This window comes from Ipomoea nil, unplaced genomic scaffold, assembly GCF_001879475.1.
Source record: "Ipomoea nil cultivar Tokyo-kokei standard unplaced genomic scaffold, Asagao_1.1 scaffold2848, whole genome shotgun sequence".
NCBI lineage: Eukaryota > Viridiplantae > Streptophyta > Magnoliopsida > Solanales > Convolvulaceae > Ipomoea > Ipomoea nil.
This window is the reverse complement of record NW_017619276.1, coordinates 339773-357218: the sequence shown is the minus strand read 5'-3', so window position 1 is coordinate 357218 and position 17446 is coordinate 339773. Positions and strand designations below refer to the sequence as shown.

At 36.0% G+C, this 17446-nt stretch overlaps 1 protein-coding gene across 1 annotated transcript; it reads left to right on the top strand.

Moving 5' to 3' along the window:
- The first annotated feature begins 1572 nt into the window (after window positions 1-1572).
- On the top strand, window positions 1573-2097 carry LOC109160481 (RING-H2 finger protein ATL33-like). The gene has a single exon (XM_019308767.1). The coding sequence runs from the start codon at window positions 1573-1575 to the stop codon at window positions 2095-2097; it is 525 nt and encodes a 174-aa protein (XP_019164312.1).
- Window positions 2098-17446: the final 15349 nt, after the last annotated feature.

The following is a 17446-nucleotide window of genomic DNA, read 5'->3' as shown; positions in this document are numbered from 1 at the left end:
AAATTTTAGTTCATAGATTCTGGAATTTTAGTTCATTCATTCTGAAATTTTTAGTTCGTAGATTAGATTCTGAAATTTTAGTTCATAGATTCTGGAATTATAGTTCATCGATTCTGGAATTATAGTTTACCGATTCTGAAATTTTAATTCATATGTTGTTGCTGGGAATCGAACCTGAATTTTTTTTAAGGAGAGACGCGCGTTTTTAATAAAACAACGTCGTTTTTGCATTCGTATGTACTATGCATGGTGCATACGGATGCACAGCATAATTTGTCGGCATTGACTGGACTTCCTAGATTTTGGCATCTTGGGCTATGTGGATGCTTGGGCTGAGGCCCTATGCATTGGGAAGTTTTTTGGACAAGTCAACATGTTCACCTGTAGTAATGTTTATAACATTTATATTTGTAAAGTACACAAAAGGGTGGGAAAGCGTTTGAGAAAGTAAGAAAATATACTATTTTATAAAAAATTATAAGTATTTCAAAAAAAAAAAACTCAACTCGAGCAATTTAAAATTTATAAGTCAAGAAATTATGCTCAAACTATAGAAATTCATTGAGAGGTTGATATGGCATATGCATGGGGGCGGCCTCTTTATGTGATTGATAAACTACCTGATGAATTATATGAATTCGGGGGTTCGGATTATACAATCCGAGTATATGATTGAATATAGAGAACGAACAATAAAATAATAATAGGGGTAGAAATATTATATTAATTGGATGTATAACGCTATTACAAAGGTTCGCGGCGTGTAATAACGAGACAAGTGTTGTAAGAAAGTAGAAGATGCTTGAATAGGACACCAGGGAGTGCTTTTATACTCCCCGGCCGCTACTTGCCCGGGGTACGCGGGAGGAGCCGCGGTCAGCGCCGCGTGACTCGCTCCACGCGAGAGACCCAGCCCCGGCCGAGCTCTGGCCAACGCCAAAGGGTGGCCGGTCGAACCCATGGTGCGCCTGCCGACCCTGGGTGCGCCAGCGGACCCCGTACGTGGTGCCCGAGCCTACGTGGCCGACCCCGGGGTGCCGAGCCCATGTTAGCCGACCCCGGGGTGGTTCGTCACTCCGTGTGCGTAGTAGCTGGGGACCCGCGGTAGTAGTCGAGGACCCCGTGTTAGTAGCCGAGGACCCCGAGGAGGTAGACCTCTCCATGGTCTGTCCGGTCGCGTGCGTAGTCCACTTGGTGTCGGGTGTGATCCACTCCATATTGCTTCGCTCCGTAATTATTCCATAGAGTTAACCATGATCGTCGAACAAAACTAAAGTAAAATTATAATAATACTTTAATTTAGTGTCACTATAATAAAACTAGTGTGTTTGAAAAATTAACTGAAAAACAGAACAAAATATTTTCAACCGACAATTCCTAGATGTCTCTTGTATATAAGTTCTCATTTCATCCAAATCTTTTATATATCAAGTTATTTGACCAAATCTAATAAAGTCACCAATAAAAACTCTATAACCAATAATTATTTGTTGCCCATATTATATACACACACAACCAACTACTCACCAATCTTTGTTGTATGCGAATAGAGTAGACCTGCAGATTGAGATCATGAACAACTCCACCACTACACCCGCCGCCGCCACCATCACTCAAGTCTCCCCTGAGTCTTCTCCGGCGGTTCCGTCTGAAAGCTCCGGTGACTCCGCCCTCACCCCCATCCTCTCTGTACTGGCCTTCATACTAATCCCCATCTTGATTTACGCCGTGATTTTCTCCATAAGATGCCCTCGCAACCCTTTCCGGAGCGCAGACGAGCCCTCCAAGGAGCCAAAGACCGAGAAACAACGCCTGGAATTGGTTTCAACGGTGAAGTACAAGAGAGAGTCGCCGGAGAATGAGAGCGGGGCCGAGTGCTCGGTGTGCTTGTCGGCGTTCGTCGACGGAGAAGAAATCAGCGAGCTAAATGATTGTAAGCATACGTTTCACGCCAAGTGTATTGCCACGTGGCTCCGTTCTCGCTCTACGTGTCCGATTTGCCGGACTTCTTTGCCGGTGAAGCGTTCGCGGCGGCCTCCGATCAAGAACGATGACGACCTCCGACAAGGTTTGCCTGACGCTTCTAATTTGGTTTGATTATTAGGCAGCTTTGACTAGATAGTGGTGGCCCCATGACACGTGTTTTTTGCCACAATAGGGGCGGCAAATGAAAGGAATTTTTGTATGAAAATTTGTTATTTTTCTCTAGTAATTTCTATTTCTTATGTGACAATAATAAACTTTTTTGTGGGTTTATGAGTTTTTTTTTTTTAAATTATATGCGGTGCTTCATTAGAAAAAGGCTGTGCTTCATTAGAAAAAGGCTGAAATAATGTCTGGTGGATGGATATCCCACTATATAGCAGCAAGTTGTTGATAAATCGTAGTAGCTAGAAAACATCTACTTGTTACATGCCATCTCCAAGCAATCACTACTGGAAATTATGAAATTTTCGACCACTTGAAAGGGATCTTAAAAGTTGATACCAAAAAGTGGTCGAAAATAGCAACAAAGGTTTTTCTGGATACCAAAAGTGGTCGGAACAAGGCTTTCGGCTTGATTTAAGATTACTTTCAGGTGGTCGGAAATTTCATAATTTCCAGTAGTGAATTATTATACGATGTACCATGATCCACTTTGTATGATGAATTATTGAGATAAAGTTCATTTTAATATATTGAATGTTCATTATTTGATATTTTCTCCGTCCCATTTTATGTGTTTGGTTCGGTTAAAGAAGTTTGATTGAAGTTATTTTTAATTCAATTTTTCATAATATTAAGTTTAGTATAAATATACAAAATTTATACATTTAGAAACTACACTAAAAGTACTATTAAACACAAAAAATCAAATTTTAAAATAAGTAAAAAATATTAAAAAAATAATTAAAGAAGAAAGAGTTGGTTTGACTAATGAATAGTAAGTATAACAGATAAAATGAGACAGAGGGAGTATTAAAAATAAAATTTATGTCAGTAGTTTACCTGACAAAGTGTCCATCTCCCATTGCACCATGTATTTGTGCGGTCAAAGTACGTATGAAGTCCTTTTACTATAGTGTTTTGTTCAATTTAGTCATTATACCTTTATTTTGTTCAATTTAGTCCCTTTACTTTAAGAAATGGTGAAACTAAGGACAATTGTCGTAATCTTATTAGGAACATGGTTATAATTATTTATTTTGAACATATTCATTTAATATATTGGTGGTAAAAATAATTAACTTTAAATATTTATAAAGTAATATATGAGTAGGAATATAAATATCGCCAGCGCCACGTAACATAAGTTAACAGTAATATTAACATCGTTAACTATTGTCCTTAATTACACCACTTTTGAAAGTATATGAACTAAATTGAACAAAATGCTTTAATACAGGGACCTCACAGGCATTTTGACCTATTTGTGCTCAATGCACAAAAATTCACTTTATTATAGTGTCACCCAATAGATGTTGAATACTAAGGTATAACTTTAGTAAGAGAATATAATGTGGTTGCATTATGTATTTATGTTACGTGTATGTATTTTTTTTTATTTTTTTTATTAGGTATCATTATTATTATTATTTGTATTATATAATTTTAGTACAAGTATTGTTAGTTTTTTTTTTTTTTTTTTTTTTTTTTTTTTTGGTATTATTGCATATTTGCATATTTATATTTAACACCACTAAGGCACTAATATGCCAATCATTATTGTATGGATTATGGTCCACACAAGTTGTATGGACCATATTTTGTCTATTGTAAAATAATGTACATTCAGTACAAAAATAATGTACATTGTATTCAGAGGATGTACATTATTTTTGTTCCGAGTGTACATTATATTGTATAATATACATTCAGTACAAAAATAATGTACATTTAATATATTAAATATGTACTTTTTGTTATGGTCCACATGACATTGTGTGACCAATAATTTTCTGTATCCCATATAAAAATACAATTAGACTTTTAAGTTCTTGGTTTTGTATAATTAAATTTCAATTATAAATTCTTTATGTGCAATTAAAATTTAATCTTCATACATGGGAGGTCACATGTTCGAATTCTAGTGAAGGTATTGACTCTTTGTGCTTCAGTAGGTTGAGAAAATTAGTATGAACAAATATTACAATGTAACAGAGTTAGTAGTACTTGAAAGAAAACTTTAATCTTCACAAATATTAATAATAATTCATTTAATATATAATCTTTAGTAAGTTAGTCAATTGTTTGCTTGTGGAAAATATGTGTGTTGGAATAATCGGACCGTTATACTTTTCTCACAATTGAAATCTAATTGTGCAAAATATGTCACTGTTATAATTTAAATATTCCAAGAAATTAGGAGTTCAAAAATTGCAATTTCTTTTAGTCAAAAGTATCTATTTGCAATTTCTCTAAATCTAAAATGACATATTTGACCCTTCTTCTAGTTTTTTTAAAAATTAATTTTGTCTTCAGATGAGTTTAGTGAGAATCGGCCATGGATTATTGGAGGGCTGTTTTAGATATTTGCAATTACTAAGCTATTTTCGGGCATTATTAATATTATAAAAAATTGCAGTCCTTTTCAAATGAAATATATAAATAGGCCAACTACTCAATTAGTGGGGCACAGGGGCAGAAGTCATTATTCTTACAAACAAATATAATTGGAATGGCCTCGAATCTTCGAGAACTACAAATTAATAGTATTCATTTAATCTCTAATTTCACTTTTGGTCCCACGACTTTTAAAGTCTTATCACTTTTTGTGCATAATTTTATTTTATTTTTTTAATTTTGGTGCCTAACTTTGTTATTTTAATCAGTTTTGATCCTTCCGGTCAAATTGACCGTGAAATGTTATCGAATTTTATATTTTAAGGGAAAAATCGTCATTCTTAATTAAGGAAATATCTTCAGTATCTAAACAAATGAAAAATCATATTAAGAAAAAAAAAGAGTTTGTCAATCGTCGACGCTATATATCTCATATATATGTGTCTAGTTTATGTCCGTCTTCTCCATTATTCTCATCGATCAAACACCTATAGATATGTTTTTTATAGGGCTGGGCACTTCGGGTTTCGGTTCGATTTTTTCGGTTTCGGTTTCGGTTTCGGTTTTTCGGTTTTAAAAAAATTAAACCATTCGGTTTAAAATGGAGTTCGGTTTCGGTTTGAAAAGTTTGGTTCGGTTCGGTTTCGGTTCGGTATTCGGTTCGGTTCGGTTCGGTTTCGGTTCGGTATTCGGTTCGGTTTAGGTGAAAGTCTACTATTTGAACGTTTCTTTTTTTGCCTGACCGGTTGTTCAGTTGGCTCACTTGAAGTGCCACTTGAAGTGTTTTGTTGATGACAAAATGAAAAATCATTCATCTATAGTTAATATTTGAAAAATAAAAATTACTAAAACACCAAATGTTTGGACTTACAACTTGGAGTTGAGATTTGAGGACTTGAGGAGTTAAAATTATTAATTGTTATAATATTTATATACATAGAAATTTAATTAAAATATAATCAACAATTAAAGGAATTATATAATGATTTTAATAAAATGATAATTAAAGAATAGGAAACAGGTATCATAGTTAATTATATATATATATATATATATATGTGTGTGTGTGTGTGTGTGTGTGTGTGTGTGTGTGTGTGTGTGTATATATGATAATAATGATAGAATTATGAAACTTTAGAATTAAATAGCAACGGTGTAATAACGGTATAATGGTATTTTAGTCTAACAAGAATGTAGTACGGATAATTTTATTCATTATATTTGAAGTGTGCAATATTTAATGAAAAATGTATACCCTTATTAGCATACAAATGTGAACATAGACATGAATGTGGGTATAGCTTAGTGGGTAAAGCTCTTAGTTTATAATCAAATGAGTAAGGGTTCAAACCTCACCTTAAACATTTAATATAATATATATCTATTAATCTATTAATATTAAAAAAAAAAAAAAAAAAAAAAAAAAAAAAAAAAAAACAGAAAACCGATCGGGTTAGCGGTTCGGTTTCACCTAAACTAGGACCGATCGGTCTTTCGGGTAGAAACCGAACCAAACCGGTTCGGTTCGGGTTACCCGAACCGATTTGCCCAGCCCTAGTTTTTTATAGTGATTTTGTTTAGATATGAATATGTTTTCTTGGGATGATGATTTTACCCCTAAAAATATAAAATTCGGTAACATTTCGCCGTCAATTTGACTTAAAGGACCAAAATTGATAAAAATAACAAAGTTAGGTACCAAAATTGAAAAAATTTTAAAGTTGTGCACCAAAAGTGATAGAATCTTAAAAGTCGTGTGACCAAAAGTGAAATTAATTCTTTAGTTATTATTGGACTAAATTTTTTAAAATCAACCAAATTCAGTTTAATAGATTAAAAATATCTTCATTTTAATGAAACCATACATTTCTTCGTAAGATGATAAAATTTTTGAATATTTTTAATTACATTTAAGTGATATGAAAACATCACGAGATTAAAAGTGATTGAATTGAGAATAGAGTAAACACTCTTTTTTTTTTTCTTTTTTTTTGAAATTATACAATTAGTCTATACCATCAATTTTAAGAAAAGTGTTAGTATTATACACGCGCTTAATTTCTGTTAATATTGAGGCTGAAATTAATTTTTTGAAAAATTATTGTTTTTGAATTTCTTGTGAAATTTTGTATAGGAAGAAAAATATGAGATTGAGTGAAGGAGAAAATAAAGGTGGGAAAAACAAAAGGCATAAAGTGAGTTGCGTGCAAAGTGATGTGTGACTGTGTGAGTGGTTTAACTGTGAGAGAAAAAATTAATATTAGCAGGTGTAAAGTTGAATTAATTAAAACTTTTTTTACCTTATAATTGTTGTTGGGCGTGGGCTGAGTTGACCAAGTTTAATTCATGCTCGATTCGAGATATGATACTGTGGCAAATTATTGTGTGGACCATAGTCCATACAATGTTATGTAAACCATAACAAAAAGTACATTTTAATATACTAAATGTACATTATATTTGTACTGAATGTACATTATACAATATAATGTACACTCAAAAAAAAATAATGTACATCCCCTGAATATAATGTACATTATTTTTATACTGACTATACATTATTTTTGTACTGAATGTACATTATTTAACAGTAAACAAAGTATGGTACACATAACTTGTATGGACCATGGTCCACACAATAATGATTGATGACACTATGACTCATTATAGAGGGATGTGGTTAAATAGTTAATGTTCAACTATTTATAACTAATTGATTTTAAGTAAGATATGACAAACAGATAGTCAAAGAATTAGGAAAAAGTGTCAAATTGGCCCCCTAAGTCGAGTGGATAATGCAATTGGTCTCCTAAGTGAAAAAAGCCCCATTCAGGTCCTCTAAATCTGTAAAATTGTTTAATTAAGTTCAAGTTGACTTGATTATCAGGTTAAATGCATACGATGTTAACACGTGTCTTTATTTTATTTTTTTTATTAAAAATATTATTTATTATAAATTAATTAAAATAATAATAATTATTATTAAAAAGAATAAAAAAAAAAAACAGTTGTGCTGTCCGGCCACGGCCGTCTTCCTTCGTCGGCCATGGCCGTCTTCCTTAAACAGCCATGGCCGGACGGTCACGGCTATCCTTGAAGAAGGAAGATAGCCACCGACTGTCCGGCGTGGACAGCTGGTGGCTGTTTTTTTTTTTTTTTAATAAAAATTAATTTTTAATTATTATTATTATTATTATTATTATTATTATTATTATTATTATTATTATTATTATTATTATTAAAGTCGGTGAGCGGATCACTCGTCCTTCTAGGTGCGACTCTTCAAGCATTTCATATTTCGCGCTTGGTAATGTGCTTTCAACTATAGTTGCGATTGGATCAGGTCCACACTTTAACAGAAACCTTGGCGGAATATCGATCTCAAACAAACCATTGTTTACAAATTAAACCCTGTAATCCCATCTCCGATGTCTGCAATTCATTTTGAGAACCAATTAACCGTCTGTTAAAAATCGTCTGAAGCTAAGCTCCGTAGTCTAAAGTTCTTCGTGAGCCTCAATACCTTGCAATTGCTCCAGAGGTATGAAGAATTAACAGTGGCTCCCACAACCATAGGTCTCGTTGCTTTTGGAATAACGGGAAGAATCTGTCTAAAATCACCGCCCAATACTATTGTCTTTCCGCCGAATGTTTTCTCAGCACTACCCGGTATGGTATTGAAGAATAAAATGATATTTTGAATATAACATATACCATTTGTGATTGCACTCAATGGTTTTCCTCTGGTGGCCACATGATTATCTTCAAACAAACTTTGATGAACATTAACTATTGCAAAAAAAAAAAAAAAAAAAAAAAAAAGAATCGGAAAAATATAAGTGTTTAAATAAATCTCATAGAATAGCTTCTACTTAGACAGAACTATGAATGCGTCTCTGAATTGTAATAATTTTGAAAATAATAAAAACAAATAAATGCATGATAATTAACATGAACATGTTAATTGTAAGAAATCAATAATTTGTAAGAACAAATAAAACAAAATGTGTATATACTAAAATGTAAAGGTTATTACAAATAATGTTAACGATTGTTTTAATACCAATGGTTGGCATATTAATAGGTTCTTTTGGAGAGGAAATCATAAATTCACCGTACAATGGTCCACTACCTGCCACTGCAATTATTTATATGAAGTGAGGAAATTTAAAAATGATTCGGTAAAATAGTTAGAAAGAATTTCGATACAAAATTATATTTACCATTCACTTTGGGAGTAATTGGTCTAACTGCTGGTGCACCAATAGTTGATTGTAATGATGGCTGAGCATTATCGAATGATATATTTGATCGCAACAACGATGCTTATATATTATTCTGATTACACAACGACTCGTTTTCTAAAAAAATAAAATGACAGAGTTTAAATAAATGTGAAGGAATGACTTGTGATGACAATAAAGAAATATGATTTTTTTTTAGTACAAAAAATTGAATATTATAAATTATTTAGGTATTTATTAATTAACATTTCTATTTTACAATTTTTAATTACATATTGTATTAAAAATGGCATACCCATTGTAACAGTCTCCAAAATTCTAAAAGTAAAAAAAAAAAAAAAAAAAAAAAAAAAAAAAAAAAAAAGAAAAAAGCATTAGGCCATTTTTATTAATTCCAAAATTGAGAAGTTAACCATTAACCGAAACAAAGTTTATATTTCCAATCGATTAATTGATTAACTCAAATTTTGTAAACTAAAGTTTTAAATATGTAAAATAAAAGCTATAATAATAAATTGAATTAAAATATTTCGAACAATAATATGCTCATAAGAAAATATGGAAACACAATATCACACCATCCACCGTTAGAAATATAAAAGCGGAAATTATAAAGTTCAAACATCCATATAGATATTGAATTATTTATATATATTATGACAATTTGGATAAATTGTTTAGTTAATTTGGTTAACCTATATTTTCGAACTGAATAAACCGTTGACTGTAAATTTATAAAATCTTTAACCATTAATGAAATTTAAGTTTTTGGGTTTAATATCGATTTACCTAAATGTTTTGGTTTGAGCGGTTAACCAAACTTTAACTGAAATTTACACATCTACAACTGTCATTGTTCAAAAAGTAGACAATCCTAAAATTACAACATTTTCGTCACACACACACACACACACACACACACACACACACACACACACACACACACACACACACACACACACACACACACACACACACACACACACACACACACACACACACACACACACACACACACACACACACACACACACACACACATATATATATATATATATATATATATATATATATATATATATATATTATAAAGGCTTATAATTTGTTTTTAATTATTTGCTTACAAAATACTATTTTATTAAATTATAGTTTGTTCATTAAATCGTAGCATAATATTATATATTATTAAATAAGTTATATAACTTAAAATTGATTAAATTCTTAAATTATACTTAAGTTAATGTTACCAAAAATTGGCAAAACTGAAACCAAATTTGTAAATTCAATTTTAATTTTTGAAATTTCGGATTAAATTCGTTACACGAGTGTGACTCTAATTCGTAAATTTAAAAACATAGTGCAGAATATGAGTAAATTAAGGTAAATATTATCAACAATTGGCAAAATCGAAAACACATTCTTATTGAGAAGTGACAAATGCCTATTACATAACAACGATGAAGAAAATAAGAAATGACTAATTCTAATAGAAATCTTTGAATAATTTTTTCATGGTAGATTTTCAACCTTTAGAGCTCTTAAAAGATCCCTCATTATTTGAATCACATTCTTTGTTAGACTCCAAATTTCCCATAGGACGTTCAGACACATGTCCATCCAGAGAATCATGAAATGTAGGAAAAGTCAAATACCTCAATAAAGTTATACAAAAGGTAAAACAATATAAGTGAGCAATAAATAACCTCTTCAAAGAAATCACAATCTTCTTTGTCACAAATATGTGTAGAGAAATCTGCATCATTCACTACTCCCATAGTGGTTTTAGCACAAAACTGTAGCATATACCTGTGAGTAAAAAAAAAAAACTTATACATCATAGACTACACACTCTATATAGTTTATTGTTTCAGAACCCATTGTCTCTGAAAGACGAACCACATGGAGCACTCTAATCTTGTTGTGATTCCATATGGGTCTAGGATGAAGTCCACGACCAACAATCTAGCTGTGAGTTGAAGCCGCCATTGCTATTCGGTGTAAATAGGAGAGTACAGAGGTAGAAATACATTAGAAGCTTATTACAACTTTAGGTTTTGCAGAATGATCTGTTTAAATAGTAAATTCTTATGTTATAATTTGACTGGAAATATGGAGATACCATAATACAGAGTATATTATTTACACGATTATGAATTGCAATATTACCATAAATGATTATTCCATCTTCTGCGGATTTGTATGTATTTATGTATGGATGTATGAGTGTAGATACCATAATATGATAATATATTATGAATTTCAATATTACCATAATTAATATATTATGAATTGCAATATTACCATAATGAATTATGAATTTTGTACTCATCTAACCGGAAATATGAAGATATCATAATTATGCAATATTACCACTTAATACATTATACATTAATTTGACCAATATATATATATTGTTCGTGAATCGAGAAAATTGTCTCCCATTCTCCCAGGGATGGGCCTGGGGTCTATTTATACATCATCAATTATACTGTGGACTGCGGTCCACAAAGCTTTGTGGACCATGGTCCAAAACGACAGACACTATAGTGTATCTAAACTGACATTGTCTCACATATTATTTTTATTATATTATCAAATGAAACTGCAATTGAATTGAAATGAAACTGTTGTTGTGTTGAAATGAAATTGTAGTGTATACAAAATGAAACTGCAGTGTATACAAAATGAAACTGAATAACAATTTCACATATTTGAGTATATATTGTCCAACAAGACTGTAGTTATATCAAAATGATACTACTGTAGTTGTGTTGAAATGAAACTGTAGTGCATATTTGAGGCAAATTATGCTGTGGAGCCGTGTCCACCTTGCAAGGTGGACACAGATCCAAAAATGTTCATAATTATGAATATATAGTTAAAAATTATGAACATATAGTTTTATAATTATGAACATAGAGTTGTGAACCTAATTATGAACATATAGTTTTGTAATTATGAATATAAAGATTCAATAATTGTGAATATGAAATTCAAAAATTATAAATATATAGCTTTATAATTCTGAACATATAGTTCAGTAATTATGAACATAAAGTTCTGTAATTGTGAATATAGAGTTCAATAATTATGAATATGAAGTTAAAAAATTATGAATATATAGCTTTATAATTATGAACATATAGTTCAATAATTATGAACATCGAACAGTGTCCACCTTGCAAGGTGGACACAGTTCCACAGCATAACGATTGCATATTTGATGTATGGACCACAATCAATTGTGGACCGCGGTCCACAATATAATTTGCCTTTATATATATTTTGGGCCTAGAGCCCTATAAGGAATACGAATTCTAGACTGTCTCATATTGGGAGTCTTAGTTACAAGACCTAATTATATTATACTAGAAATAATGAGTCCAATTCTAATTATATTGGGAATAACATGCACAATTCTTGACAAACTCTTGGGTTGCTCTGTGTCGTGTATCTTTTTTTTGGCTTTCTTGATCCAACTGTTTTTTTAGGCCGGTCCATGTGGCCTAGGCCTAATATATTATCCATCAAGTTATATCTATAATTTATGTCCATATTTTTAATGCTAATCATTTTGTACATTGTGCTTTTTAGAGTTGTACTATATAATTCTTTGGACACAAATACTCTTACCGTTATAACTTCTGTTATCTTTTCCATTATTCTTACCATGCATGGACATGTATCCACCATATATATTTTTATACTCTTTAATGATAATAATATTTGTAGACATTATATATTAGATTAATATAACAAAACTCCTCCGGTTGAACAGTTTCGTTATTTCTCTCTAGGGTTTCTGGAGTTTTCTCTCGTTTTTTTCTAGGGTTTCTGCCTAGGGTTTCATATTTTCTTGTGCTTTGGAATGTTCAAAGAAGGCGAAGGGACTCGAAAGCTTGCGTCTGTTTATTGTTTCTGTGCGGTGCGTAGCAGATATCGTCGTCCAAAGCGGTGTGTTGCAGTGAAAGCCGATCGAAGCATCACACTGGTTCGTCGATGGATCAGCGAGGACGGACAGACGACGTGGAGTTGGTGGAGGGGTACGCCAGTATTGATTTGCATGATGATGATCTTTTGGTTCCGGCCATAGTGGGGCAGTCGGCTGAAGAGGCGGGGGACCGTCAGAATTGGGTATTAGTCGGGCGTTTTCTTACGAGGCGGTTGGTGAAACTGGAGTTTATGAAGCAGGTCTTGGCCTCTGCATGGCAGCCTGTGTGTGGGATTAAGGTATCCGAATTGCAACATAATCTCTTTATGTTCGTGTTTTTTCACCAAATGGATTTGCAGCGGGTGATTGATGAGGGGCCCTGGTCTTTTGACAACCATACTTTGGTTTGTAGACCGGTCACGGGGGGGGGGGGGGGGGGGGGGGTCTTGCCGGTGGATGTGGTGCTTGACAGCGTGGATATGTGGGTTCAGGTTTATGACCTTCCTATGGGTTATACATCTGGGGTGATCCTTGAACAGATAGGCAATTTTCTGGGGATGTTTGTGAAGGGGGACGAGAGGTTTGATGATCGTCCGTGGAAGGCTTTCTATCGTATTCGGGTGAGTATCCCAGTTGGTACTCCTTTGCGGCGTAGAATGAAATTGGCAAAACGTGATAAAACATGGTGTTGGGTCAATTTCAAATATGAGAGGCTTCATACGTTTTGCTTCTTCTGTGGTTTGTTGGGCCACTCGTATAAGTTCTGTTTGCAAGCACGGAACTCAACGTTGTCAGTTGATCAGTATCCTTATGGGGCCGAGATGAAGGCGGGTCTCTCGCGTGGTCCAAGGCCGGTTGGCCATTCGTGGCTAATCCTGGTTGGGGGGAAGAGGGAGGAAGTGGTAGATCGAGTGGGGGGGGGGGGGTGGTGAATTGGTTGTAGTCCCGGATGATCCCCGGGTATTGGTGGATGGTGTCTCGGTTGGGCCGAAAAGGAGAAGGGAAGATGGCGGGATGGTGAGGGAGGTGTGGCAATGGGTGGGGAGGATGTGACAATGGCCGATATTTCAAAAAACTTGTTCATGGCGGGTACTGGTTCAGAGTCCCGCCCGTCATTATGAGTACTCTGAGCTGGAACTGTCGTGGCTTGGGTGATTCACGCACAGTTCGAGAGTTATTGGACATAGCGTCCAGGAAGAAACCTGATTTTATATTCTTAATGGAAACGAAGGTTGGTAGGGATCATGCAGAACGTTTACGGGTACGACTGGGGTTTGAAGGCTTGTTCTATGTGGACAGTAGGGGTTTGAGTGGAGGTTTGGCGTTACTGTGGAAAACAAATAATTCGGTTAGTCTCTTGAGTTACTCCCAGAATCACGTTGATGTACGTGTCACGCTGCCTGGATATGAGCCCTGGAGGATGACGGGCTTTTATGGTTTTCCACAACAGAGTCAAAGTGTTGACTCATGGAATCTGCTCAGGAGTCTAAGGAATCGTTCACCGCTGCCATGGGTAGTTTTGGGTGATTTTAATGACTTACTGTTTCAGTATGAGAAACGGGGGCGTCACCGGCATCCAGAACCTCTCTCGAGAGGGTTTGGTGAGGCGCTGGAGGATTGTGGATTGGGCCAGATCCCTATGATCGGTTATCAGTTTACTTGGGAGAAGGGCAACGGGACGGAGACCTGGGTCGAGGAAAAGTTAGATAGGGTGGTGGCGAGTGATGGTTGGCGGGCACTGGTGGAGGGGGCAAGGGTCTATAATATATTAACTAGAAGGTCCGACCATTCGGCACTTTTTCTAGATATACGGCCTGACGTAGGAGACGGGGCAGGCAATCGGGGTTTTCGGTTTGAAATGGCCTGGTTGGTGGATGGTGGTTGCAGGGAGGTGGTGGAGGAAGCTTGGGGTAATGGGGTGGAGGGTTTATAGGCCAGTTTGCAGAGGTGTGCTATGAAACTACAAAGATGGGGGGGGGGGGGTGATCGTTTCCATAAATTTGGGGAACGTATTGCAACCCTAAAGAAGCAGCAGTTGAATTGTATGGGACAGAGGACTCCACAGGCATTGGCCGAGTTTCGCCAACTGGAGGCTGAGCTGTCTATACTTGAGAAGCAGGAGGATATTTTTTGGAGGCAGCGGGCAAAGCAGCATTGGCTCCGAGGTGCGGATGCGAATACACGCTTCTATCACAGGTATGCTTCTGCCCGTAAACGTAAGAATACTATTTTGCGCCTTAAAGATGATTTGGGGAGGTGGGTAGATGGTGATGGATTGAAGCCAGTTGTGATGAATGATTATAATGATATTTTTATTGCTAATCCGGCTGTGGTTGATGGGGCTGATTTCTTTGCTTCGGTCACTCCGCGTGTAACTCAGTCCCATAATGAGTGGTTAAACCGACCCTATGACCCGGGGGAGGTTAAGGCTGCTTTGTTTGCCATGTTCCCTGATAAAGCCTCGGGGCCTGATGGGATGAATCCGGGTTTTTATCAACAGTTTTGGGATGTTGTGGGGATGGATGTGACTGATTTCGTTCTAGATTACTTAAATTCGGGATCTTTACCGCCTGGGCTAAATGAGTCAAATATTGTGTTGATTTCTAAGAAACAGACCCCGGAACTCGTAGCTGATTTGCGCCCGGTTGCCCTGAGTAATGTGGTATATAAAATAATTGCTAAGGTTATTGCTAATCGTATGAAACCTATGTTGGGCGATATACTATCTAGTTCTCAAAGTGCTTTTATTCCGGGGAGGCTTATCACTGATAACATATTAATTGCGGCAGAGGTGGGGTATTTTTTGAATAGAAAGCAGTTGGGTAGGGTTGGTTGGGGAGCCCTGAAATTGGATATGACAAAGGCCTATGACAGAATGGAGTGGTCGTTTCTGAGAAAGATGCTAGTGGCGCTGGGGTTTGAGATGGGGTGGGTGAATTTAATTATGGAATGTGTTACCACCGTGTCGTATAATATTATGATTAATGGGGCATCCGGGGGGCAGTTAATCCCATCTAGAGGTCTTCGCCAGGGTGACCCTTTGTCCCCATATTTGTTTATTATCTGTGCAGAGGGGTTATCTCTATTATTGCAGCAAGCTCAGGACATGGGGGATTTTCATGGTTTAAGAGTTGCAAGGGGGGCGCCTGCGCTCTCGCATTTATTCTTTGCAGATGATAGCCTCCTGTTCGTTAAGGCTAATGTCCAGGAGGCAAGGGTTATCAGAAGGTGTTTAACATCGTATGAGGAACTTTCTGGCCAGAATATATACTATCATAAGTCAAATATTTGCTTTAGCAAAAATACTCAGCTTGCGGATAGAAATGCTGTGACAGCGATCTTCGGCGTGCAGCAGGCAACCAATTTTGGCAAGTATCTGGGCTTGCCGGCCTTTCTGGGGAGAAATAAACGGGCTGTTTTTGCATATATTGGTGATAAGGTTAGGCAGAGAATTGGGTCCTGGAATAAAAAACTTTTGTCTCAGGCAGGAAAGGAAATTCTGTTAAAATCTGTGGTGCAGGCCATGCCTACTTTTACTATGAGTGTTTTTTTATTGCCTGACACCTTATGTACAGACCTGGAACGTGTTATGAATAGATTTTGGTGGCGGAATGGGAGGGATGGTGGAGGAATACATTGGATGGCATGGGATAAGTTGAGTAAACCAAAGAAGTTCGGCGGGTTGGGATTCAAGGATTTGGGGCATTTAACTTGGCTATGCTGGGTAAGCAGGGGTGGAGATTTCTTACTAATCCTCAGTCTCTAGTTGCCAGAGTTTATAAAGCCAGGTATTATCCGAAAACTGATTTTTTGAATGCCACAGTTGGAAACAACCCAAGTTTTTGTTGGAGAAGTGTTATGGCTTCTCATAGTCTAATTCGTCGTAATATTAGACGCATGATAGGGAATGGAAATGGTACTCTCGTGTGGGGAGATCCGTGGTTGATGGGTGATTCTACTCCTAAGATTTTATCTAATAAGCCTGAGCATTTGGGTGAAGTGAAAGTTTCTGGGTTGAAAGACCCGGTAACCTTAACATGGGATATGCCTCTTCTTAATGAGCTATTTCTGCCAGATGATATTACCCGGATTATAAAAATCCCTATAAGTCCGGCATATGAAGATTTGTGGTATTGGTTTGGGGACCCTAAGGGGGAATACACTGTGAAAAGGCGCTTACCGTGAATTGATGGGAGTCATTCCTATGCATCCCAATGGCTTCTCGTCATGGAATAGGATTTGGAACCTAAAAGTACCCCCAAAGTGGAAAACTTTCTTGTGGAGAACTGTGAGTGGTGTGCTCCCCACTATGGATAACTTAATAAATAGGAGGGTAGAAGTCCCAATTGTGTACCCTTTGTGTGGTCTTTGCTCAGAAATATTTTACATACTCTTGTGTTATGTGATTATTCTAAACATGTATGAAATATTTCTGGATTGATGGTGCAGTGTATGGTGGGAGATGATTTTGGTGTGCGGCTTGAGGCATTGTTCCAGATTATTGATGATACCCACCTCGCCTCTATGTTGGCCACCATATACCACATACGGGGTCAACGCAACATGGCTGTGTGGGAGTGTAGATTGGTGCCCCCACGTCGGGTTCACGCGATGGCAGTGGCTACGGTCGATGCTTGGCGCGCGGCGTGGCAGCATGGTGCGGAGACAACATCTGGACAGATGCGGGGACGGCTGCGGCAGGCGGCATCAGCAGGCGATACGGAAATTG

Coding starts and splice junctions, on each gene's coding strand:
- LOC109160481 (XM_019308767.1), top strand. CDS start 1,573: ATGAACAACTCCACCACTACACCCGCCGCCGCCACCATCACTCAAGTC.